This window comes from Zosterops lateralis, assembly GCF_965231275.1.
Source record: "Zosterops lateralis genome assembly, chromosome: Z".
NCBI lineage: Eukaryota > Metazoa > Chordata > Aves > Passeriformes > Zosteropidae > Zosterops > Zosterops lateralis.
This window is the reverse complement of record NC_139800.1, coordinates 66,891,072-66,918,630: the sequence shown is the minus strand read 5'-3', so window position 1 is coordinate 66,918,630 and position 27,559 is coordinate 66,891,072. Positions and strand designations below refer to the sequence as shown.

Sequence of the window (27,559 nt, the reverse complement as noted above, 5' to 3'; positions counted from 1 at the left end):
AAAAAGCAGTGAAGGCTATTTTTGCTGATGTTAGTGTTTGATTTCTCTAGTTCTAGCAAATGGCAAGCTAATAAGACTTACTTACCTAATTCATTCAGGTGTCCAACTATTCATCAGACTGTTAAAAAATACAATTAAAGCCTTTGAAAAAGTGAGTAAAGTTTAGATTTTGTGACCTTTTGGGTGAAGCTGTTTTTACTCTTCCAGCACTAAATGAACATAATGTGTCTAGTGTATGCTTTTCTCTAGAGCATGGTTTTTTTACTAGGACTTCTCTTATTGGAGTGCTGTATAGATGCTAATAGATTATCTTAAACTTGTCCAAAATGGCCGAGAACTCAAGTGCCTATTTATTTAACTAAAATATTTTAGCTTTTAAAAATTATCTCCTCAGGTTTCTTCACTGGAAGAGGATTGTCTAGGTAGTGTATAACGCTTGGTTGGAGGCAAGTTATGACGTAGACTTTCTTTGCCATTTGAGGATAGCTTTTATTGCCTTTGCTTTCCTTACCTAGGTTAGCTGTTGAAATTTTCCCTGCGCCCCTTTCATCTCCTAATACACCTTTTTTTTTGCATACAGTGTTCCACTTTTGTCTCTGCATAATATGCTGAGTAAGTTTTTCCCTTTTTGGTCTTAATTAATTTCAGACATTTACCTTTTATTTTTTTTCCCTCTGACTTGTATATTAAATAGATATACATGACATTACCATTAATATTATTCTAGCAGACTACTAAACTGGTCTTAACTTACTAAGAAGATAGTACTAGTAGAAAATTGCTAAGTTTATGTTATCTGGTATTGTGAAGATACCATACAGTAATATAAAGTATGATATATATTCCAAAGACTGCGATCAGAAATATGGGGAAAAGAATGAAGAGGGGGAAAAAATTAAACAGAAAGGGGAAAGAAAGATCATGAGAGAATATAGATATTACTGACTAAACCCTAAGGGGTTTTTTACATCCTTTTTGGAAATACTTTGAAAATAATACCTAAGTGTACACTACTTCATGTTTTCTTTGTTGTTAGAATTTTCATTTGAATATCTGTTTATTAAACTGCTTTTGTTTATAGAAATTAACTTAATCTCTTTAGGCTTCTAACTTTATCTCTGGTTGTAGACTGAATGTCCACTAACTTTATTACCATCGGAAAAAGTAGTATGTAAGCTGACACTAACTATTGGTTAAATCTAGATTATTACGATTGCATCTGAGTTTTCTTGTAGCATTTCATGAAAAATGCTATTTTCAGTAGAAGCTTAAACTCGGCACAATAAATCTGTTATTAAGAATTACTATGCTTATAAGAAAGAAACTGGTTTTTTCCATTTAAAATTTTGTGTCATCAGTAGATTTTAAGTCCTGATTTTCACCAAAACTTTGTTATTTGCTTATCTTCTGTTCCTAATAGTCTTTATTATTCACCAAGCATAATTGAATCTCCAGATTTCTTTCAACTAGTTTGTTCTAATATGTTGTTATATGACATAGAAATAAAAACAATGTAACTGTTATTTTCTTTGATTGGCTATTTAGTTTTTTGTATTTTTGCATTTCGATGTCAGAATTTTTAAAAATATTTGTATTCTAGCTTAGTTATTTTGATGTAAGTGTGATTCATGTCTCATGTGAGTTTAGAGGGACACTGCTGATGGGAAGCTCATAATGGCTTTTCAAATCTCAGTAATTTTTTTTCCCCTTATTTTACTGATTGCAAATATAACCAGCTTTCTACAGGAATATAGTTTGTAGTGTGCTTTTTGCCTCTCATCCACTCTTCTTTTTGGTTTTTTAGTTAAGTGTTGTCTTCACCATCATGGAAGTTGTAGTGAGTAGTGAAAAATGGTCTGACAGACTGTACAGTAGAGCTACGACAACTCGATTACATGGGAAAAAAAAGAAAGCAGGGAAAGATCATATTTCAGTTGTTAATGTTCTAATACAAAGTATCTCCTTATTGTTGAATAGTTGAGAATTATCTTTCAAACTGCTTCTAAGCAGGTGCTACCCGTAACCTATTTGGTATTGTTTCTGCCCCTGTGAGAGCATCTTTTCTCTATAGTGCTGTTGTGATATCTTTATGAATCCTTAATTTTATTCTAAATATATTGTGTTAATTTTGATGAAATAGGTATACAGGGTATTTTAGATCTTACTTTTGACTCTGCCACCTCAGAATGACTAAGTGGTCTTACGATTAAGCTTTTGAATATTGAAGTTGTGGAGTTTAATTACATTAAATCCCTTTTAACTGATAAATGAAGTTGCATGCCTTTTAAAAAATACTTACTTCTGCTGAAAAATGGAGCTTTCACAAGGTAATATCCAACTAGATACAGAACTACTTCAGTCTTGTTCTGAAGTTTAAAATTACTGCATGTCTTGGAGACAAAGCCACTTGGAGACAGACACTTGGAGAGTGTGCTGATAAATTGAATGCTGGTTCATACTGTGTGACTAGCCAGCTGTTTAATATAATAGTAGGTTTTCAAGAACAATCTGATGGAGGTCATAGTACCTGAATGTGCAAAAGACCTGCACTCACTGGAGTTGGTGGGTGGGGGATGTGTTTGTACCTCCTGTCATCCAGTTTAGGCTGCCAGCAGCAGATGAAGGGCACACTGATGGTGTGGGGAAGGGTTTCCCAGCTATTTCTATCTGTGCAGTTTTCTGGAGACAACATTGCAGGGGAGCATGATACACAACCAAGTGATTGTATTGACTGTCTGCACCAGTTTGGATCTTGTAGTGGTCTTTTTTGGCACAGTATGGTAGATCTTAGTAAAAAGGCCTAAGGTTTAATCTCTTCTTCCCCCGTTCTGTTTTAACTCCTGAACCTGGGCAGTTTCAATACTGAGCTCTACTGCACTCTATCCTAGCTGAACTGAAGATACTATGGCATTGGAAATTTTTTTTAAATCATCAATTTAGGATTATTTTTATATGTGCTAAACCAACTATTCTTACAATTTAACCACAAATAACTTTTGTCAGCTAATCTTAGAGGAACAATATGATATGATAACCTTCTTATCAGGCCAGTTTTATAGCTTAGCAGACACTATTTCCACTAGCTGCAATATTTAGGATGCCTAGAAGATTAATTATAGGAGGATACACTGTAATCAATTATTTCTTCAAAGATCTGTCAAAGCAGTTTAGTGATATCTACTTTATAAAAGAAAGTTTCTTTTTTCAAATAGAGGATACAAAATAATCCGGGCTATTGTCCTTACCTTGTTATCCTTGAGCAGGTTTTGGCATAAAGTTGTGTTTATCCCATTAGGTCCAAAATGCGTGGTGTTTTTTGAGAAAGATAATCCCAATTCACCTCTATAATTTTTCAAATTGATAATCTTTTCAAAAATTCACTTGGCAGGGTATTCACTGCTTTCTCAACACAGCACTATATTGTAGAAATTAATGCTATATTGCTAACTTTAATGTGTGATAAAGAATAATGTACAAAAGTCTTTAAAGAGTCCTGTGTCCGTTCTGTATTTGGTTGGATGACTACAAGAAGTATAATTTGTCTGGGAAGGAAACTTTATTAGTCACACGGCATAAAATGTGTCTTTGTGAGTTTCCAAAGTGACTGCATCAGGGTAATACTCTTTATTTGGCAACTTTTGCTTTGATGGTGATTTTTTGTTTCCTTTTTCCCACCTTTAGATCTAGGTTGCCCATTTTGGTACAATCTGTCTAAACTTTAGTCTGATGTAGTTATAAGAAGAGGACCCTCCAACAGCATTTTACATTTTAATAATAAGCATCTTAAATGCCTTCTATACTTGCATGATTTCAGAGGTATATGTATTACTTGTTACACTCTAAAACAGCTGGGGGAAAAAGGACAGTTGAAACAAAGGTATTTTCATTTCTTAATGAAGGAAAAAACAAATTTAAAGAAAACAGGAAGGAATACCATAACGTTTAAGATATGTTCATAAATATTTGTGTCAATTTGTGCATTGTTAATATGCACACCTGTTTCCCAGGGAAGAAAACTGATCTTGAAAAACCAATCAAACAAGCAAACACCAATTGTTTTAAAGTGTTGATTGGATGAAATAGTGATTGCAATATGCACAACCTTGGGTTTTTGTTTAAGTGAAACCTCTCTATTAGTATCTTTCAGGGAGGTGGGCAGGGTGAATAATCATTTAGTCAAGCCTTAATACTTACTACTTCTATTAAAGAAACAATGCTTAATTAAGCTCTTCTATTAAGCCCATAGTAGTGAGAGTAGGTGAAAAATTAGAAAACACTTTAGAGGTGATACATGAAGAGCTTGCACTTTAGTTTCCAATACCCTGGCTGCTTAGGTTGAAAGCTTCTTAATGGTCTTTTGAAAATTACTTTGAAGTGTTAATCTCAGTGTTCAGCTGCCTGATGAATTTACTAGATTTCAGGTGACCTGTAACTGCCAGGAACATGTTTTGTTTGTAGTAAACTCAAGATAATTTTGACTAAATTGATTGGGTATTTTTAAAGCATTCTCCTTGGTTTTCATGATGGAAGAACTGTTGCAGAGGCAATGAAAAGCTTGGCTGACTCAGGATAACTCAGATGTCTGAAATTTGAAACGTCACTAAATGTGAACTTGAAATAAGTATTTCAGTAAAAAACATTCTGGTAAAAGTGGTGCTCATTCAAAATGAATAAAAAAGCATGATACATTCATTCTGTTTTTTAGGTGGAATTAGCTGTGCAACTATCTTTATGACCAAACCAGCAAACTCTCCATTGAGAGTCTAAAGGGACAGGGAGTGAGGGGTATGGAAGAGTTTCACAGCACCTTGTTCTCTCTATTCTCACATTTTGTAAGGTCATAACCGTTTTTCACAGGTTCCTACATTTTCTGGGCAAGTTTTCTACTTTTTGTGTTAAAAAAAAATTAAAATATACTATATGCAGGCTTATCTCAGAACTGACTCCAGGCACTGGTAGTTGATATTTCTTTAAAAGTTTTATCTGTAAAGTCTAAAAGCAAAACAAATAAGATAAGAGATGATTTGTTTAAGTGCTTTAAAATTGAACTGTGGTACATTTTTTGAGGTACGATAAATTTTCATTATAAAGAAGAAAAAAACAGCTTTGATTTTCAATTAATTGTACTTCAAAGCTTTTTGTGAAATTAATTATTATTTTTTAAAGCTCAATTTTTGAATGCTGTGCTTCTGAATTCAAGTTATTCTAAAAGTTGTTAAATTTTAAACTTCTAAAGATTAATTTTTTAGTATGTAAAAATTCTTAAACATCAAACTTTTTTTCAGTTTTTGGTCTGTCTTACTGTGGATGAACTAATGACAGTCTGTTCTAAATGTTTTTGTTTACTGACTGTCTTTGAAATTACCATTGCAAAATTAAACTAGTAAATAAGTTCATAGTTTGCAGGCTTCATAGAATCTTTGCCATTTTTTTAAGTAGCACAAATTTAATCCTTTCATTTCACTGCACAGAATATCAGCACCTTTTGTTGAGGTTTGCAGTACTAGCACAGTGAGACAGTGAAGGTGTTTAATGCTTCAGTTGCTATAAAATATTATAAAATTAAAATAAAATGTGACAGTTAAGTCTTAAAATAAATTTCTGGTTCTCTCTGAGAACACCGTAGTGGAAGTATTATGAAATGCAGAAGGAACAGGTGAACTAAACATACTCTAGAGGAAGGAAAAATCCTGAGCTTGTTTTCAAAACACTGAAAGTGACCATTATGAAAGAATATAGTAGTGAATTATTGAATACAGCTGAAAGATCTGCATTGTATGCATGTACTTGATGAACCAGTTTTGGAAGTAGGTTCTACATATTTTCAGTTTATTAGTACATTTGTGTATTGTTTCTTTTTTTTCCAGGCACTGGCCCCTTCAGCCTTTTTACTGGAGTTACCTTGAGGCAATATTGTAGTTAGTCCAAGGCTCTCAAGGCACAGACTGAAGTGATATGGAATACTTAAAAGTCTTTCTGCTCTTCTGAACCAGATTTTTTTTCCCTTCTAAATGCAGATTTATAAAGCCTGCACTACAAGAGGAACAAGGAAAGGATTTTAGTGAAGGTACTTCCTGATCCTGAAAAAGTCAGGGGGCTTCAAGCCCATCTTGGACCTCAGAACATCTCACAACTTTGTGGTAAAAGAAAAATTTAAAATAGTGCCTTTGGACTTAATCCTTTTATCCTTAATTGGAGAGTAGTTATGTGCTCCAGATTAGGATATGTGTGCCACTACAATCCATCTAAATTATAGGAAGTATGTGTATCTGGCATATGTAGTAGGTACATAATATTTAAAAGTCTTGTCTTAGGTTCATGTTGATTTTTTTTTCATGTTCTCAAAATATATAGTTCTTGCTGTGCTGTTGTCTGTGTTTTTTGTGAATGCTGTTTTCTTGAGGGTGTTCCATGGTTTGTTCTTGAGAAAGCCACACAAAGGTCCTGTTTGCTGTGAGAGTGGAGGGATGGATTATGTGCCTGTTGTCTGCCTAATTTTGTGCCTTTTACATGAGCAATGGATATTATAAAGATTTCTCTGTCGAGTTATAAAGGAGAGAATTCATAGGAATGCATGTGTGTGAGTTCTCCAACCTTTGAGTCTGAAGTTCAGATTTGGGGTTGTCATTAGGAAGGGTAATCCTGCAGTGGTTTTGAAATGTCAAGCTAAGATGACCAAACTTTTTTTATAAGTACAGAATCATTGGTTTTATTTATTTGTATGTTAACCAAAACTGTCAGACATTACTGCTCTTAGAAATAATATGTGCTTTTAGTATAGCTCTATTTCTAAACTACACATTTCTTTTCAAATGCTGTTATAATTATGGCATTATGTTGTGTTAGTTGCAACTCTACTGAAGTAGATTCTTGTGAATTTACTTATTGAAAGTATCTCTTTATTTCTTGATGTCAGTTTGATAGTATAATGAAAAGCTGATTCCTGGATAATAGATTATATTTCCACCTTTTTACCCCTTATGAAAGCAACACAAATTTATGTTGTGTGCTGGTAATTTGAGATTAAGATTACCATCCTACTAACTCTTATGCAGGATTTTATTAATAAACTGCAAAAGATGTCTTATTTAAGAAAAGGAGGAAAATCCTACTATTTCTTCATATATGATCATATTTTATTATATATATTCAGTATTAATATTCTACTCTAGAAGGAACATTTTAATTGGATTATAGTTTGCTGCTTAGATGTAAATTGATTTTTTTTTGTTACATCTGTGACAATATTGATGAATTTATAAGAGGTTTATCTGGATGTGATGTAGAGGAATGTATGAGAATTATTTATTCTATATTGTTAGGTAAACTGATAAATCTCATTAAACTTTATCCAGTGAATTAAAAAGACCCTTGGGGGAAAGCATTGGAATATTCTTTGGGGGAAGAACCTGATTTTCCCTGACTTAATAGAAAACTGTTTAACTTGATTTTTGATAAACCACCCATATTCCTACTGCCCCAGATTTTGTGTTTACATCTGACACTATGTCTGAAAGCATAGGTCCTAATCATTAACAAAAGATTTCTCAATTTAATTAAATGTCTAGGATTTTATAGTTATTAATGCGAATGATTTCAGTATCTATTGTATTCCAGAGGAGGTATGTTTAATCTCTAGCAATTATTGAAACTATTTTAATATAATTAGGTGTATTGATGCAGTTTAAGCACAATTTCACTGTAGTTTTGTATGTTGCTTTGACCTTAACTTTGTACTACCTTCACTCAGTTAATAGACAGGCTTGCTGTTTTCTAAATGTTCATTGATAAATGTTTATTGGTAAATGTTGGATATTAAATAATATTCAAATTATATCCTTTGGTATCAATCTGAGTAGTGTGGAAAACAAGGAAGGAATTGGTAAGATACTGAAGTCACAAATTATTTCCTATCTGTCATGCTAACAGTAGAATGTAAATCGATTATAAGAGTTGATGTCATACTGGCAACAACCACTCTTTATAGGAATAGTATTTAAAACTGTCTTGGTAAACTGGAGACATTATTTTGTAACTGAAGAAGCAGGCAAGTGGAAGTATTGCACATCACATGGAAAAACAACATGTGGACTGACCAAATGGACATTAGTGAAGCAGAAGAAGACTAGGCATGACAGAAGATGAAATTCAGAGAGTTACTTGTATGGTGTCAGAGGCAATTCTGCTCTTGGATAATTTAGTTGGAAATGTTCTTTGTAAAATGTGGCTGAAACAGTGTGCTATACTCAAGAGTGAATGAAGACTTCTTCAAAAATATGGGGTGACACGTTGGAAAGGGTTAATAGGAAAAGAAGAGCACTAAGTCAAAGAAAGCAATCAAAGTGACATTGAAAGAGCATCATCTGTTTAGTTTGAAAATACTGATAATAAGGAAGATAAATCTATTAAGTGTGTACAGGTTTGTTACAAACAGTCATTATACATGCAGTGGAAAATAGGAAGACATAATTGGAGGAAATGTTTAAAATAATTAAAAATTTAGTTTTTTATTAGAAAAACTTGTGCTTGAGCTGCAGAACATGATTATCAGATTTGGACTTTTTCAAGACTAAGTCATTGCAGCATTTTTCAATGTTTGCTCTACTGATTTCTCATTTTGTTTAAGAGAACAAGCTACAGCAACCTCCTAGTCCATGGAGGGTTTTATTAATATCTATATTTTCCTTTCTCTCTTCAGTTTACGCTTGAGAGTCATAGCAAAATGGTGTATTTTTTAGTACCTAACATGACCTTAGGTTATAGGACAGTCTGTTTTGTGCATAGACATCTGTTTGACCAGGTGGAATAAAAGAGAAAAGTGGACTGGTTTAGGGCATGTAAGACTTTCCGGTGATCTTCAAGGCTGCCTGATGTTTGTATAAGAACTGGTTGCTCTAGTGAGAGAACATCTTTGCTTAGAGTGGTTGTGCACAAGCACAGCAATTTATATTCTGTTTGTTGTACAGGAAAATGGAATTTTCTGTTCAGGACAAAAACATTTTTTCCTCTGACAAATGTTATTTTGTCACTCAGCGAATCTGCTGTGAAAGTTGGAGTGCTTTTGTATTACTTTTGATGAGAGGTTGTCTGAGTGCTAGGTATTTTAACTGTTTTATGCATTAAATGTTTGCGCAGTGATGTTTTGGGGGGTTATGGAGGTCTTTTTTGGGTGATTTTTTTATTACTATTACTGTAGGTAGGTTTCAGATGTGGTGAGGAGTATTGACAGTACAGTAACTACTAATACTAACTGTAGATTGGTAGCAACAGATTAGTTCTCTGTAGGAATGCAAAGAGTCAAGAAATTTCCTCATACTGGAAAATTCTGCATTTTCCCTTTGCCTCTCTACACCCCTCCCTCTCCTCATCCCCCAGAAATTCTGTTTCTAAAAGAAATATCCTAAATCCTTAACATCAGATTTCTGTAAATTAGTGGGTATGATTTAACACTGAAAGTGTATTTTCCCTTCTGGAAAGAAACCCACAAAAACCTCTGATGCATCTAATGGGTATTGCTGATTTTGTTCCTTTTTGAAATACAGACTAGGAAGAAAATTATTTTTGTATTATTGGACAAGCATCCATGGATATCTGTTCCAAAATACATTAAGTAATTCCTCAGAGGCTTATGGGGTTTTATCTCAAAATTAATTGACAAATTGATTTTGATACTTTTTGTTTCTTTCCTTTTTTTTTTTTTTAAGTAGAGTTTGCCACTGTTGATTGGTATTATTGTCACTATTGAAGGTATTATCAGATGTCACTGATAATAGTTCGAGGTACACAAGAGATATAGAGTTCAGTATCTACAGTAACATATAATAGAAGAAGAATAATCTTGGTGAAATCATGAGAATATTTTACATTTGAGAAATAGATAATAATTTCAATGAGAGGGAAATAAGGATAGTTTAAAATGCCTTCAGGGTCAAATTTTCTTTGAAATGAGCATGAATCAGACTCCAATACCTTCAGAAAGTGGAGGACATTGGTCACAAGATTTGTATGCATGAGTGTTTGAATAACTTTCTCTGAAACTTTCTTTGTTGCCTAAATTTCTTACAAAATGAATTTTTAATAGAACTGAAAAATGTCTTGAAATGCTGTGAAACACACAGCTTCTGAAGCTCAATTTAGTAACTGAGAGAAGAGCTATAGGAAAAAAGCATTAATCTGCTGCCAAGGAGAGTGTCACAATCATGAGCCTGCACAGTTGGCTTCTGATGAGTTTTGTTCCTAAAGGACCATCAATTGAGGTATTGGAAAATGTCTAATTTCTGTATAAGCAGAGGAGCACTATGAACAGATAATATCCTGAAGATTGTATATATGGCATTTATTTTCAGAACAATTATTTTATAGGCTCTATAATTTTATTTTATAGGTTATCTTTAGTAATTCATAGCAGAAAAGCATACAAAATGGAGGAGGGCACCTATACTTAAAATATTATGTTATTCATACTTTTGACTGAGGAGGCCTTGACCGTTACATCAGGGACCAGTAGAGTTTTGAAAAGAGCTAAGTAACTTGACATTTTTTTTTTTTTTTTTTACCTACCAGTTTGAGTAAGTATTCAGCTTTCCTTCTTAAGCAAGGGGAATCTTTATGGTTAGGTTTCATTCTGTGTTTTTCCCCATTACCCTCTACAGCAAGGAGAGAGCTGTTTAAATTATAGGAGAGTAATTTTTGTGCTCAAGTTACTTATGGTTTTATTCTGTATTAAAAAAAAATAAAATAGTATCTAGATATTTTCTTGGGGTTCAGTGCAAGAATCATAGAAGTGTTTTCTTCAGGGGAGGTTGTACATATGTGCACAATGAACAGAAAAATACCTGGTTTAAACTGATGGTCTTGATTATTTTTTTTCCATGTACCTTCATCCCTAAAGACATGCATCTGTGTAATGGCAATTCATGGCAGTTTCTTAGGTAGTTTCTTTCTGGTTTTCTTGGACCTTTGGGGATCTTTTTAGTTCCAACATACATCAGAAGTCTTGTGGTTTTGATTTTTTTAATGCTATTTTTGGAAGCTATCATGGCAAGAAGTTCTTTACGCAGTTTAAATATTAAGTCCTAGTTTGTTTCTACCTCATATACATCAGTCTTCAGTAATTAAACATTATGATCTACTGACTCTTCTACCATCTTTCAAAGCAATTTTTTCTTGCAAATTTTTAAGATGTGAAACAGTTTTGATTCTATTTACCCTTTTTTAGGGTAATTTTAGGGAATTTCAGTTTTGTTTGCAGTTTTAAAGTCCTAGTCGTATCGAAGTCCATCAACAGTGAAGAACTCAGAATACATTTCTAGCTGAACTGTGGATTCTAACCCACCAGCCTTTCTGGTGAATTTTAACTTAGGTAATTACTTCAGTTCCTTTTTTCTATATTGTACAGCTTTTTAATCCATTTTCATTATTCTTCTCTTGACATTGTCAGAACTCACATGCATCTGTTTGTTCTCATTTGTTCTTCAGTGAAAGATCACTGATGTGGAATATAATTTGGCTTCATGGCTTGTATCTTTTCTCAGTTTTGGGTGTACTTGTTGGTTTTTTTTTACCACATAGGTGGTTTTTACATTGGCCTTTATGGGAGAAGAGTGAAAAAAACTAATCAGCTTTGAAGGTCTTATTCATGTAACTTTGCAATAAAGTTGTGCTTATGCATCCAGAGAGCTGACTCTGATGAAACCATTTATAATGGGAAATGCTCCAGTCCGTCTCAGAAGGTTTGCTGGAGAAATTTTAGTAAATTTGGTCAGTCTGAGCTAGAATTCCTCAAAGAATTGATTCTCCAGATATATTTGAATAAAGTTACTCTGTTGAGCAATGAACACTGTTGTCTTGAACTGTGAATCCAGGTGCCTTGAAGAGGTGGATTTTGGGTAAGCCTTTATCATTGATGATGCTCTGACATTTACTGGTAGTGAGTTGTGGTTTCTCACGTTAGATGAATGCATCTCTTGTGAAGGAAGGATGAATGAACTTCAAAAGGAAGTGATAATTATGGTAATTGTGTTGCAGGTGTTACCGATAGGTGTGTGTGTATGTGCCCATATGTTTATGCACATTGGAGAAAAAGAAAACGGTGATCTTCTGAAATACTGAAGCTCTTCTGTTTAAGAAACAATATTCTTGTAGGAGGAAGAGATTAAAGTTGTTTGAGATCTAAATTTTTATTCATATCTTTTGTCTGTAAATAAAGCTATAGCAGTTTACAGGGTTTTTTTATTTAGTAATGAAAGTATTTGAAATAAGAAGCAGAGGGGTGGGAGGGGGGGGTATGTTCCAGCTTTTGCTGAAAACATTCCACAAATTAAATCTTGTACTACAGGAAAGACTGGCTAAGATATTCTTTGATGCTTGTATGTATACATTTAATAGGGTTTATTAATGTTATTAATGGTAGATTGTCTAGGAAAAGTGGTCATGCTTGTATGACTTAAAGATACCTGTTTTGAGTTTCAGGGACCCCAAGCACTTATGGGGTAAAAGAATTCAATATATATATTTTCAAAAGTGTCTGAAAAGGTGTCAGGATTTACTTTTTTAAATTGCAAGTATTTGTGATGCATCCAATTTAGGATTAAGAGCTCAAAATAACTTCTCATTTTTTGATGGACTGGGAGCAGTTAACTCCTGCTCCCAGTGCAGAGGTGAAATATGTGGTCTCCATGTGAGTGGTTTAGGTTTTTGTACCAATGCACTTTATTTTAACATAATTTTAGGATTCTTAGATTTCTTGAATAAATGAAATAAATTACGGCTGACTCTTGGCCATAATAATGCCTCTAAAGTAAAATATTCCAGATAAAATTTTTCATAGGAATTTTACCAATAACCATTAAACCCCTTCACTCTTTAACTGAATGAAAGATGTAAACTTTAGTAATTTTATTGGCATTGTTGCCAAAGACCAGTGACCTGAATAATGAAAGGAAAATATTTGCTTGCTCCTTCTGGAAGACAGCAATAGTCACTTTTTTGCCTTAAAATAAGAAATAGAAAACCTTTAAATATTATCAAGTTGCTCCTTTGTGTAATGCAACTACAGTGGATTAAGCAATTATACTCAGCTTTTTGCATGATGTTCTTTGCAATGATACACTTTAAATGAGGTGTAGCTTCCTTTTTTTTTTTTTTCCCCAAATAAAATCTACAAATGTTATCGTGGGATATTATTTAAGGATGGGAATTGAATGGTACTTCAGAAGTAAAGTGTTAGTAATTGCATTAGTCAGTGTTTTTGTATATTCACAAGAATTATGCCTTACTTTGTATAACTACTAGAGTCCTCATGAAACAATATTTTAAAACAAAATAGTAGTATCTAGTCAAAATCCCGCATTTCAAGTGCTGAAAATCTGCCCTGTCATTGCTAGCTTCCTCTGACTATCTTATTACTTACACACACATAATGAATTTAAAATACATTAATTCAGAAGTTAAAACATGCATATGTTTTGATACAACAACAAATTTGTTTAATGCAAATTTTAAAAAAGTAGCCTGATGAAATATAGTATTAATCCTACAGTTCCTAAGGTCTTTTGTTATAGATAAAGTTGCCATGAACTAATTAAAATTGTGAAATATGTTTGTACCTCTGGGAATGTGAACAAAGTTCCTGGAAATATTTTTTGCACAAATATGTTTTTTGCTTGGCAGATAATTTAAATTTAATGAGGATGTGTAGCATTATGGAAAAATTATTACATGCGTAAGGTCTCCTTTTACTTGGAGGTATAAGAATTGAGGAATTCAATTGTATAAGAAGAATAAAGAAAAAAAGATGTGGTGTTCTGTTGATGGAGGAGCATGAGGCTTCATTTTGAGCTTTGATGTTCAATCATCTCTTAATCTGTATTGTTTTGGACAGAGTTCTTAACATGCTTTTTTTCACAGTACATGAGGAGTTTAAAAAAAAATTCAAAAAATAATTTCTTATCTTTTCCTAATTTGTAATGTGTTGAGACTTAGAGCAGGGTTGGTTTAGCTAGGTTTTGATTCCACTAATGTTATTTAAAAAAACCCCAAAAACAACAAACCAACAAAAACACCTATTAAGATTAATCAAAATATTTAAAATCTTACTCTGAAAGGCGGCAGCTCCAGATAAGGAAAAGTATGAAATGCTCTACCCAAGTCTAGGGGAGGTTCTTAGAAAGTCTTGCACATTTCTTAAAGACTCTGAAAGCTTACCCTGAATATGGTTATTATATTGTCTAGTTATCTAGGAGTCTTCAGCATGAAACGGGGCAAAAGAGAACATCCAAAAGCATTTTTGTTTGTGATCACAAATACACATTGCAAATCATTGGTATGCTTAGAAGTCATGTTTTAAATAATACTTCAGCACAGGAATTTAAGGAGTTGAAAATATTTTTTTTATGGGAAGCTCATTTGATATATGGCAAGTAATCCAAAGGTTATTGATATAAAAAGCTCATCAAGCCTCTGATTTTGTTTATTCAGCTAATGAGAAGTTGGAGTTGACCTTTCATTACCTTTCATTATTGTGAGGTAATAGGGTAGCAGTGAAGTTCTGAGAAATTTACTAGGCAAGTTTGATGCAGGCAAACAAAGGAAGCCAGTAAAAAGGGAGAAATGGTGGCCTGGTCAGGATTCTGAATGAGATTTTAGATTGGATGGATGGAGACAATTCTAGGTGAAGTGGTCAAGGGGGTGAGTGAATTTGAGGTTTAAGATGTGAAAGCAAAAGAAATAAAACCACAGAAAACCCTGAAGAATCTGCATAGAAAACACGGAGTAGAGGACAAGGAGAGTCTACTTAGAAGAAATGGGGAAGGAGTGATTTGCTAACTGAGAAATGGATCTCATGGGAACTGATGAAAGATCAGATCCCATGAAGAAGTAAAACTGCTATACAGTGGGGAGTGTTAAGGAGGTTGAAGATAGAGTATTTGTTCTGCTATATATAGTTAAGAACATATCAGAATTTCTGGCAAGAGCAGGTTTGTTGTAGAAGACTTTGTTTAAAGGATGGCATGAACAGAGGGAAACTTCAGGGAACGGTTGTAAATACTGCATTCTTTGAGCTTGTCAGTGAAAATACATGAAGTACAATGATAGACCTACAATTGCATGAGCCACAAATATTCTAGTATAATTTTGTTTTTCTATACCTTAGAACATATGAACCTGTAATAATAATATATATATATATATGCTAATAAAGTCAGTCTGTTCAGCTCAGGGCTGATTCTTTTGGTTAGTAGCATGATTTATGTTCAAATTTAAGAAAAGGCATAAGACTATGGAAAAATAGTTATTCCATATATATTTATTAAGAACATATGTAAACAGTTGCCATAGTGACTGATGCTAAATTATAATTTAAATAGTTTTGTACTTTGCCTTATAGGAGAGAGAAACCAATTCCTTTAGTGAATATGTATATGTACAGCCAGTTTTCTTCACTCATTTTTTCTAAGCTGTGTTAAAAAAAAGCAATTGTGGATGAGAATTTGATCATTCAGCCTGAAAAATATACTTTAAATGTCCTTAAGTATCGTGATTGTGCTTGCAACTGTTAATAGCAATTCTTTAGCAGTTATAATGGGGAATAGATGTATTTTTTTGAGGAATTTTCAAAATTTCTTTGAGAAATAATAACATTAAGAAAAGAAGACCTGCAAATAATTGATGTTAAATATCCATTGTTTCTTGGTAATGTTTTGTATATTTTTTTGTTGTGGTATGTACCCTGTTGTTCTAACGTTGTTTTAATCCTCTGTATGTAAAATTTACGTGCAGTAACATTAAACCTGAAGGAGAAAGCTTGGTTGCCAAAAGATAATTTAATAAATATGTTTTTTTCAGATACCTTTTGATATATAATCCTACAGAACAAGAGAGATTTTCGGTGGTTTCAGTCAATGTGAATTCACCCAGAGTTAAATTATTATCTCCTTTGGGAAAACCTGTTACTGTCCAGATTAGTGCTGTTTGGGATGGAGCAACTACAGTATCACATGAAGCCTATCAGGTACCCTACTTTAAGTAAAAGCATTGAAATATGTTTTTTGACAGATACTGTACCTTCATAGTTGAAGAAAATGAAAAATGTACTTCATATATTGGCAATTCTATTCTCTACAGACAATACTCTTAATTCAGTCATTTTTAGTAAAAAAACCAAAACCAAACCCTCCCCCTCCAAAAAAGTTAACATAAATGTGTTTAGCATTAATGTTTCTTAAAATGATAAGCTGTTAACAACTATTTAATGCCTTTGTGATATAATTTACTACATTTAAAGATTTAAAGAATCAGTTTCAGCTGCATGACTGGGAAATACTGGATGTATACTTTCTCAATTGAGCAGCTTCTTCCTTCAAGTGCTAGTCTGTGCACACAGCCACACAAGTCTGTATGTTCTCAGGCACTCCAGCTGGAAGGTCTGGTACGTGCAATGGCTTAAGCATTTACATTTTGATGTCCTCTTCCTTTCCAAATACTCAAGCTGGACAGATAATTTCAAGCCCACCTCCTATTTTTTGTTTGAAGCAAAACTTCTGCAAATTTTTGAGTTGTACACCGTTGCAGAAAATTGTCCTCAATGATCACATTACACATCAGAAATTTATTAATTTTTTAATGATACAGTAATAGTGCCTTACTGTAATAGTAATACTGTAATAGTAACATAAATTTTCAGGGTTATGTTTGATCCCTTTTGATGTAGGAACTTAGTTGAGGGTCATATTTCCATGAAACTAATTCAGTAACTGTCTCTCAGTCGTGTTGCAAAGAGATAACTATTGAGCTAAGCAGCTCAACCCCACACACATGCTAAGTGGGGTGGAGGATAAAGTTGGATGGGTAATGGCGAGAAAGGTCGGGGTAAAGCTGAAGCTGTTTACACAAGCAAAGCAGCAGAGCAAAACAAGAAATTCATTCACTGTGTCCCAGTGTTGGGCAGGTGCTCAGCCATCCCCAGCAGAGCAGGGCTTCCTCACATGGAACAGTGACTTGTGAAAGCAAACACCATCACTCCAAACATCCCGCCTTCCTTTTTCTTCTCACAGTTTTTATTGCTGAGCATCATGTCACATGGTCCAGAATATCCCTTTGGTCAGTTGGGATCAACTGTCCTGGCTGTGTCCCCTCCAAACTCCTTTTGCCCCCCCAGCCTTCTCACGGGTGCAGCAGCAGAAAGGGCCCTGATGCTGCATAAGCCCTGCTCAGACATTGCTGAAACATTGCTGTGTTATCAATGCGGTTAATACTGAAACCAAACACCAAAAATGCTACTATGAAGAAATTTAAGTTTATCCAAGCCAAAACCAGCACAGTAATTAGTACTTCTATTGCCTGAGGAAGAGGAAATGAAATTACTTGTCTGGACTTCAAATTTTAAACAAATTGCTTTGGAGATGTACCTTGTATACTACTCTTCTGTGCAGATTATAACTCCTAAAAAAAAAAGACTGAAAATAAGATGCTTTTACTTAGTTATTTTCAAGCATTTTAAAATTTAAATTTCAAAGTGAAATAATAAGTAGAGTCTGTGTGCACTTGATCCAGTACACATGAATCTTCAATGAAAAGCAAATATACTCAGAACTGCATATCACAGCTACCATCCTTAACAAGATTCAAATTTATTGTTGCATAATAAAATGGTAATCTTGATGATAAGCAAATTAGTGATGCAGATATTTTTGTTTGTTAATTTTTCATATTTTATTTATGGACTATTGAAAAACTCAGCCATCCTAAAATCATTCAAGCAAAAGGTGTTACTCAGAACATAAATTCAATAGAAAAAGTTGATATTTTGCTATTTTTAGTAATGGCTACTTATTTGCTCTCAACAGATCTCTTTTGTGGCACATCTACCACCTCTTGGGATTGGAGTTTACCAGCTTTTGGAGGATGAGAGTTCAGAAGCAGTTTTAGCTGACTATAACATATATGTAAGGAATAGCAGACAGGAGAAGCCAGATAGAGTTTTCAAGATAAAAGAGATGGAGCACTCTGTGGATAATATAATCTTAGAAAATGCATACATGAAACTGTGGTTTTCTGGAATGTCTGGATTACTGGAGGTACGTTGTATTTTATTTCAAAACACTATTTTAATTTTTGTGCTGTGTTATGGAAACTTAACATAAATCTCTGTCCTTTTAGAAAATAAATACCAAAAAAGATGGTAAAAATCATCAAATGAAGGTGGAGTTTGCTTGGTATGGAACTACCAGTAACCGAGATAAAAGTGGAGCTTATCTCTTCTTACCGGATGGAGATGCCAAGGTGACCCTTTTGTTTGCAAAAAGTTCTAATCTTGAAGTAACTTTAAGTGTTTGGCAAATACAGATTGGAAAAGCTAGTTGTCCCCAAAACAGAAATAAAAGCTGTGTGGCTAGATATAATGACATAGGCTATTGGAATGACTGGCAGAAGTTCATACTTCCTAACCCTACATCAGAGTGTTAAAAACACAATCAGAATTTGAAAATGTTAAAATCTAGAGAATATGTATGGTTCCCCAAAACCTTAAGAAGCGATTCTTGCAAGAAATGCAGTGAGATGTGACTATTCATTATCAGTAAAATAAGTTAGTTTTTACTTTCCATGGTGAAAATATGTAGGGCATACTGATTCATTTCTACATCTTCACTTTTCTGATTTTTAATATTTTTTTAATTGTGAATGAATTGCTTCTGGTTCAGGGCTACTTTTTAAGCTGATATTAGCGTATTTAGTTTAATATAGTAATTAAGATACTGAGTCCCAACTGGTGAATATAAAGACAGAGTAGCAAGGAACTCTTCTGATTTAGTTCTCTAGGGTTATCTGTATTTTTAGCTGTTGTAATTATTGGAGAGCAACAGCATGCTCCTATTAGTTTTGAAATTGGAAATTGGGAAATGGCAGCATTTTTACAGAGACCTAATTACCATACGGAGTCTACTACTTCCTTTTTGGAACTGGAATGGTGATATTTCAGAAGGCAAAAGATAAAATAGTGAACATTTATGAACCTAGCTAGTTGGCAGCATATTTCTTCTGAGTTTCTCTTGAGAAAACTCAAGTTGCATACATAAGGCAAACCATGAGTTCTACACTTACCATTTTAGGAAATATGCAAGAGTAATCATTCTACTTTTTGGTGGGAGGAAAAGGTGTTTGGCTTTCTTTATTTTTCTTTTCTTTTTCTCATTTTCTTTTTCTATTTCCCCCTTTTATGCATGTAAATCAATCAGGAAGGGACAGAACAGTTTCCTTTTCTTTTAGCAGTCTTTTGTAGAAGCACACCTTTTGAAGTCTGTGAGTTTAAAGTTTTGAACTAGTTAGTATATTTAGTCCCATAATTGTTTACTTCAGATATATTTATCATGGTTCCCTCATCCTTAATTTTATATGACATTTCCCATTTCGTCATTTTATTTTTTTTTATCTGTGAATACTTGAACAATGTCACTTAGTTTTTAATTTTTATCTTTCACTTGCTATGTTGTCACACTTTAACTAATTTATTTTATATTCTAATTCATCTTTTGCTTATAAAAATAATCACTAAATCTAGCAGTTCCATAATTTAAACTATATATTTAAGTAATTTGCTTTATGAAAATAATCAGGAGAGATTGAGGTAGCAAAATGGTATGATTTAAACAGAAAAAGTCTGTCACATGTCTGCAAGCACAATTAGAAAAGAAAAATGAAATTAAACTGCATTTTAAGTTAACATTAAAAGGGCACTGTTCAACTTTAGCATTTTATACAATAAAAATGAAATTGTTATACTTCTGAAAATTCTACTTCATTAATATTATGCTTCGCCATAAGGCTCATTTGGCTTGCATTTTAATAACACTAATTAAATTGTTCCACTGGGAATAATAGTGTAATTCCATAGTAGTTCCTAAACCAGTTTGAGCTAATGCTTTCTGTCTTAAAAGAAATGCCATCTGTTCAGGGTTCTTAGTGTGATGTGGATTGACTAACTTTCAAAGTCCTTGTGTTAATTGGCAGTAGGATAGATGGCAGGCAGTTTTCTTGATTTTTGGCTCAGTGTTTTGTTGTTTTGGTTTTTTTCTTACCTTCTTTACTCTATGTATTACAGCAAAATTTGCAAATAATAGTTGTTTTTTATATTGGACTATCTTCCTTTGGTATGAGTAGAGTTATATGTTTTCTTTGCCCTTGTTAACTGATTAATTTTGTTGTCTGATAAATCCTTTGACTGCTTTATTTTCAGCTCTGCAATATTCAGAAATTTTTCTTCATCTGGTTTAATCATTTGTCTAACCATAGTGCTAAACTACAATGGTGCAAAGTCCAGAACAGAGGCACAGAGTAGGGGCTCCATCCTGCAGATCTAAAGATATAGAACAGTCCTCCCACCATGCCTTTGTTTTTTTCTGCAAAATCAAAACAAAAAGCAAAGCACTGGGGAAAAAGGCACCATCCTAATTTTTTTAAATGGCAGTGCAGTGTAACTGATTGACAGTGTTAGCAAAGCTTGGAAGGAAGGGATTTCCTTGGGCCTCACAATAAATATAAATGTCCTGTTCATGAAGGCAAAACATGTTTTTTATCTCCTGTGGGCTCATGAAGAGTGTCCAACTCGTTTTTTTGTAGATCTGTGGAAAAAACCTCCACAGTATTCAATAAACTTTGAAACAGTTAGATGTCTGGTTTTTCTTCTGTGTATTCAAGACAAGTCAATACGTGATGACTTCTTACTAGCCCTGCTTGTATCAGTGAGAATAGAACAAAGCAGTTTTTTCCAAAGCATCAGATGCTAAATATTTGTGGGATAGATGTGAGTAGTTGATTTTTTTGTTTTACAAATAATTTTTTCAGTATCAAAGTGGTGGGTTTTGGTACACCTAGACTAGGAAGTTTTGATTCTCCCTCAGGCATCTGGTTCTGTGATTCTTTGTGTGTGCTAGTTCCCATAAGTATTTATGTACTAAGAGAATATATAAGAGAACAGATTTTTTTCCACTTGCAGGATCTCTAGTGCTAGAGCTAAAAAAAAATAAATAATGTTAGCTCAGTCTAATCTCAAACACTGCCAAATATGGGGCAATGTGCTATTGAGAAACACCTTTTCCTGTAGGCCTTGTCTAGGGATTTTTTAAAATTAATTTTAGACCTATCCTGAACGTTTCATCTGTGCTTGAAAACTTTCCCGTGGGCAGAGTTTTTTTGGCACCCAGACCGACAGTATATGCTGCACTACTAGAAGTTTCCTGGCCACACTAAAATGGTTAGGAGTGCTTTATTGTCTACAAGGGGAAAGGCTTATTGCCCACGCTTCATGCCTCCAGGATGCAATATGCCATCTTGTTTTCTGTACAAGCCATTAAATATTTTGGTGAAGGTATATCTCCAGTTATTTCCGCCCTTTGGCACCTGTTTTGATGTTAGGTATTTTTATATACCCTAGGGATTCACAAGGTATTATTTTGTTCCAAATATTCTCCCTTAAAATTCCTAGCTAGCTTCTCCCCAGGCCTCTTGCCCACTATCTTTCTAAAGGAGGATTTTCTTATTTCTCTTGGGTAGGAGTACAGAAAGATGATTTTTGGAGCCTTTGACCAAGAGTTCTGTTGTCCTGTTTCTGAAAAATACTGATTTCCAGGCTCAACAAAAGCTGCCTCACCAGGCTGGATCTTGTACGATGGAATTCATTCCACTGGAGCCGAGAGGAAACAAATATTACAGCAGCTATTTATTTTGACTCTTTAGAAAATGGAGTTTTCAGACTAGCCATTGGATGTGAAACCAAAATATTTTTATTTCAGTTCAAGGTGTGAGTAATCACAGATTATTTCATGCTGCGGAAGGTCCTTTAGCCCATGGTTGTTTACAAAGCAGATGTAACACTGAATTGAGACAAGGACTTTGTGAAATCAGTTTTGCAAATATCTATCATTGTTCTTTCTACATTGCCTTAGACTTTCATATCAAAAGTACCTTTGTATTTCAGATCCGGGACCAGGATCGTTTCACTGAACTGTGCATCTCACCAAGGATCTTTACAATTATACTAGAATAATTGCATATTTAATGCATAAAGATGTTTTCCTGCTTAAAAGCCTGGTTGATTGAAATGTTTTTGTTGAGGCAAACCTGGGCAATTATATCTTTATAGGTTCTGAACTCCTGCTGTTTCTCCTGGTAACTATCAACAAATCAGTTCCTAGGATTACTGCTTTTCTAAGCACCAAACAAGAATTAGAAGTCTCCCCTTTTCTATTGCTGCCATATTTTTTACTTCATTTTTCCTGCTTGCCCAACGATCAGTGAACATTAGTCATCCTTGAGAACTTGAGTATACATCACATTGCCACTCTTTCTGTCAGAACTTGTCTGATCCCCAAAACTATGTGATAACATTTGCCTTTGTAAACTACCTTCTTCTTTTGGGCCCTTTCTAGGACTGTGGCTGAATTGGAGGCTTGCAAACTCAATGCATGTCCTAGCAAAATTATGAATTATTATTTTTAAAAAATTGATTTGTTTCAGGCAATATCTGCAAAATAACACTTCCTTTTCCATCAGCTGATCTTTCTGTTTAGTTCAGAACAGTCTGTGTGATTGCCTTTGTCTTCAGAAGAAGAGCTGATTTGGCTACATATGCAGCCTGGAGGCTCAGGTGTGTGAACTTAATATTTGTGGCAATATCCCAGAATCTGAGAGCTGATAGATCCATCTCATTTCAGCTTTCTGTGTATTTTGATAGCTGTTGTCAGTATCACACTCATGTTTTGTACTAAAAAACTCAATGAAAAGAGTTCCTCCAAATGTTTGGGTTTGGTGTTGTTTTTTTTTTTTTAATTTTTGATTCTTTTGATTTCAGGTAATTTTTTCTAATAAGTGCACAGCCTTTTATATTTCTATGTCACTCATCCAGCATCTCTCCATTTTGCTGGCTAGCTCCAGTGAAAGCCCAGCAAGAAATATTCTTATGAGCTACAGAAGACCATAAGATCAGTGTTACTTTGATAGCAGAATATATTTGGCAGTTTGCTGTCTGTATAAGGGAATTCTCCTAGGTCACAGGTCATTGGCTTGTCCTGATGACCTCAGGTTTCTCACTTCATTTTCTGAGAGTTCCTTTAGGTGCTGTTTCAGTCTGTCTTTGCTAGCTTGAGTATCTTCATGTTGCCCTACCCTCCAGGGAGGATTTTAAAAAGTTTGATTATTCCACCATTAGGTCGGTCATTCACTTCCTCCTCTGTGGGATTTTTAACTTCTAGAAGCCATGATTAAATGAGTTTGTCTTCTTTGACTATATGTGATAGAAAAGCAAATATCAATCACTTCTGCCAGAAGGGGAGAATTCAGTTTACAGTTACAGATATTCCCAGTTTTTCATGGAAATAAGAGGTTCTAACCTAAGATCTGGACTTCAAGTTTCTTTTATTTCAATTATTAGTTCATCTGTCTTATGTTCCCCCTGAATGCCATATTCCTTCTGTATTTCTCACCTAGCAAATGGTTTTTGTAAAACAGATAGCATGTCTTATTGACAAGATGAGATTCTATAGAAGTATTCCATTGTTTTTTCATGTAGGCTATCAAGAAGTACAAAACACTATTTGGAGGTTTTTTATTTATTAACTGGATAAGATTTTCAGTGGGAAGAAGCCTTCTCTCCCTAAAACAATCTTATCAAAGTGTAATTAACTGATTTCTCTTCTAAACTCCTGTACAAAATATTCCTGTAGAACTTCAGAGTTTCCTCTTGTAGCTCTGGTAAAGCTTTTATTAAAGAATATTCTGAAACTCTAAGAATAAGCATGTGAATAGAAAAGACAGGCTTCTCGCTCTTGAAAGTCTTTCAGTTTTTTCTTTTATATACTTCTTGAAATCTTCCCCATATATACACATACAGTTATATGCTCAAAGAATATTGGATATTTACCTGTACTTATTCTTCTCTAGTGTGTTTTGTCTGTATGTATGTAGGCTTGATCTCTGTTCTTCCTCAAAATACATTTGATATTTGATTTCATTGCTTCGAGAAAGACCATGCCTGTCCTTATGGCCTTGCTATATACACAGAACTAAGACTGTCACCCTCTGAGAGCTTTCTGCCTAGATTCCTCTGAATAATGTGTTTTTGAAGCATTTAGGATGGGGGTTTTTTTTGCATGAAGTCTTTATTTACAGCTGTTTCCCTATTGAAGTAGTTGCATGTGTCATATTTTCATTTTTGGCTTGTACACTCAATATTTAATTAGTTTTTACCTTTGCAGACATCCATTTATTTCCATCTGGATCAACTGTTTTTTTAAATAAAGCCATTTTTTGTCTAGCCAAGACTGTAAATACTGTGACTACATGGAAAAATAGTTTTCCTCATCTTTTTAGTTTGACTGTGGGTATGCAAAATTTGTCCTAGTCTGTGGGAGCCATGAGTAGTAGATAGCCACTATCCTTCTTGACATTTCATAATGATTCCCAGCCTTACCCTGCATTCCAGAGAGCTCCACTGACAACTGTAGCTGCTTCTGATAAAGAAAAAGCTTTCTTTTCTACTTTCAAAGGATATGCAAACTGATCCACATGGCAGAGTAAGGGGGGATTTCCTTAGACAGTGTTACCAGTGACAGATGTGGTTAAACCACCTGCCCCAAATTTTGAAACTACAGTATCTAATTGCTGGTTAGCAGTTAAAATTTTGCTAGCAGAAGAGCTCAATCCAGATGCAATATCAATGCATTCATGTGCTTGTCTGTAGACATTGTATCCATTAATCCTCATAAAATACTTGTGAGATATGTAATGAGACTTAACCTAATTTTAGCTAAAGAAAATGTTGTAAGACTCTGAAGAGTTGTTGCTGAATTTCACATTAGGAGTAATTTTTTAATCTCCAGTGTTTTAGATCTATAATGGTTTAAAAATACTATTTTAATACTTATCAAGTACTTTAATTTATTGACACTACATTTATGCAAAACTTCCAAAATACTCACTCTGATTTTCTGTTTTCTTTTTGTAGCCTTATATTTTTGCAGACCCACCTATCATAAGAGTTACTCATGGAAAGATTTTCTCAGAAGTTGTTTGTTTTTTTCATCATGTGACACATACCATGAGGCTGTATAAAGTTCAGGGTAAGAGTTGTGAAATTCTGTCTCTCGTGGCAGTTGTTTTACGTCACTATAGTCTTGGATCCTACCTGCCTTTTTAATGTTTAAATGCACTTCTGCACTAGTGCAGAGTTCATGAGAATGAAATTTTGTTGACCCCAGTCCACTGTGATTCCTCTCTGAGTATCATGTTTAGTCATTAAGCTGGTATATTAACAAATTTGTTGGAGGTACCTCTCCGGAGTATACTAGTGCATCTGAGTGCTGACTCATCTACTGGCTGTACATTTTGAAAATCAGGAAAAAAAAATAGAAATACATTGGAGATAATGTAAAAATGTAGCTTCTTTCATATTTTCACATTTACTGATGGAAGTACAATATATATTAATGGCCTTAATAGAAAAGTCTAGTTTACTTCACAGCTTTAGGCTTTAGTTATTTATTACCTCCCTTTGTATGTCCTTTATCTTTTTGGGAGAGCTCATGACAGAATTGGATCTGTTGAGAGACACCAGCATCAAACATCAGCTTTGCTCTTGGGATGTAACATCATATCAGTTTACCTTTGTTTACTTCAGTAAGGCTTTAATTTGTTTGTTTCTCTAATGTTCAGCTACTGATTTCCAAGGAGAATCTAGGAAAATGCTAAATTTGGAAACTCTACCCTTCCAAACTTGATTGAATTGGCCACTAAAAAATGTAAAAGCAGGAGGAAATCATGGTGCAAATGTATACAATTATTTTAATATGAAAACTCAAGTTAACATGCTTAAGTGTATCTTTCTATAATAAAGAAACTTACATTTTCAGTTATTCATTATTTATACTCACTGGAATTATTCTAAAATAAAGAAGCACTGATTAATGTTTTCAGTGGAAGGAAATTACATGTTCTGTATTACTGACTTTACTGTAGGAGTCAAAATTGTCTTCATGTTTTTTAAAATCCTGCTTATCATATTTAATTTGTTTTCCTAAACAACAACAACAACTAAAAAAAAAAAAAGAAAAGTACTTAGAAAGTCTTGCTTGATCTTTTCCTTCTTTCTTTTAGGTTTCAAAAATAGCATTGACATCATCTGTTTGGGGTTTTTTGTTTTGTTTGTTTGGTCTTTTTGTTTGCTTTTTGGGGGGGTTGTTTTTGTTTTCGTTTTTTTTGGGGGGTCTTCGGTTTTAGTTCTAGTGTATTTCAATCTAGAACTAAAATTGATTCAGATGTTTCATTTTTGTGACATGTGTACATTGAAGTTTGAAGTTGCTGGAGTTTATACATGCACCAAAAGCTGGTCAGAATTCAATTGCCAGCTGATACAGTTATTCTGGATTAAACATTAATTCAACACTCTTTAGGAACACAAGCCAAGATTTTGCACAATAATTCTTTGCTGAAGATCCTAAGGAAACACAACATATATTCAAGACTATGATTTCTTTATTTTATGTGCCAAATCATCTTATATGAAAAAAGATACCTTGAGGTCAAGGTACCAGGTTGCCAAGAATGTGGAAAGAAAGTTACATTCCATTGTGAATTTTAGTAAATTAAAATTCTCAGCAAGAAGGGAACTTATACAGGAGGATATTTATTGTAGTGACGGGGAGGGAAAAAGCCTAAAAAGACTTTTTTTTTTGCTAGACTGAGGTTGTTATTTTAAAGTGATTATTCTATAGTACTCCTTTTTCTTTAACTTGTTATGGAATACCTGCTAGAAGTATTCTACTTCCTTTTCACAGTTCACAGAAAATGAGTTGTTAGTGTAAATCACTTGCTTGGCAATTCCTAACACTTAAATTTATCTTTCCTAGTAAGTGTACTGTCTACTTTTTTCCCTTGGTTTTTTTGACAATTTTTTAATTCATCACAATGTTTCAATAATTAAACCATTACATATGTAATGGGTACATATGTCTAGCTTTGACAAGGAAAAATTATGCAGAATATATTTTATATATTGTTTGATTGCTTTTTGGTGTGTTTTTTATTTAAATTTCTTAAAGTGTTCTTTTTCAAAGTTTAAGATTTGATAACATGACATCACTGTTTTGCTGAGGTCTAATTCCTTGGCTTTGTGAGGGGAGTTATTTATATGCTTTACTTCAATTAAAGTAAGAGATTTTTGAGTCTCACTAGATACGTACAGCAACAAAGCTTGGGCAAAAAAAATCAATATGTGTATGTGTACAAACGGATTTTTATTTTAAATAAGGACCTGATGTCTGGTTGTAACCTACCTGCTTGCCAAGGGGTGGCTAGACTGATTGTGTAGCTAATCCAGCTGTTGGATAGTACTCCCAACTCCTACATCTTCTTCAGCAATTTTGGGAAAAAAGAGCTTTTACCACTTTTGGCTTTAAAATTCTTTGTTGTTGATTCTGGCCAGAAAATACTCTGGGCTGACAACTCTGTTCAGTAATTGAGTGATTTTTAACTTCTGCTGCCATTGGTATTTGTTTTTGATATTAGCATG

General features: G+C 33.9%; 1 protein-coding gene across 2 annotated transcripts in view; it reads left to right on the top strand.

Moving 5' to 3' along the window:
• The window catches only part of MAN2A1 (mannosidase alpha class 2A member 1), a 112,724-nt gene that overhangs the window by 58,552 nt on the left and 26,613 nt on the right, over positions 1–27,559 (top strand). For both annotated transcript variants that reach the window (XM_083883692.1, XM_083883693.1), the window contains exons 13-16: positions 15,847–16,012; positions 17,847–18,077; positions 18,160–18,282; positions 24,998–25,112. In XM_083883692.1, the coding sequence (XP_083739818.1) occupies positions 15,847–16,012; positions 17,847–18,077; positions 18,160–18,282; positions 24,998–25,112 (635 nt within the window). The remainder of the gene's footprint in view (positions 1–15,846; positions 16,013–17,846; positions 18,078–18,159; positions 18,283–24,997; positions 25,113–27,559) is intronic.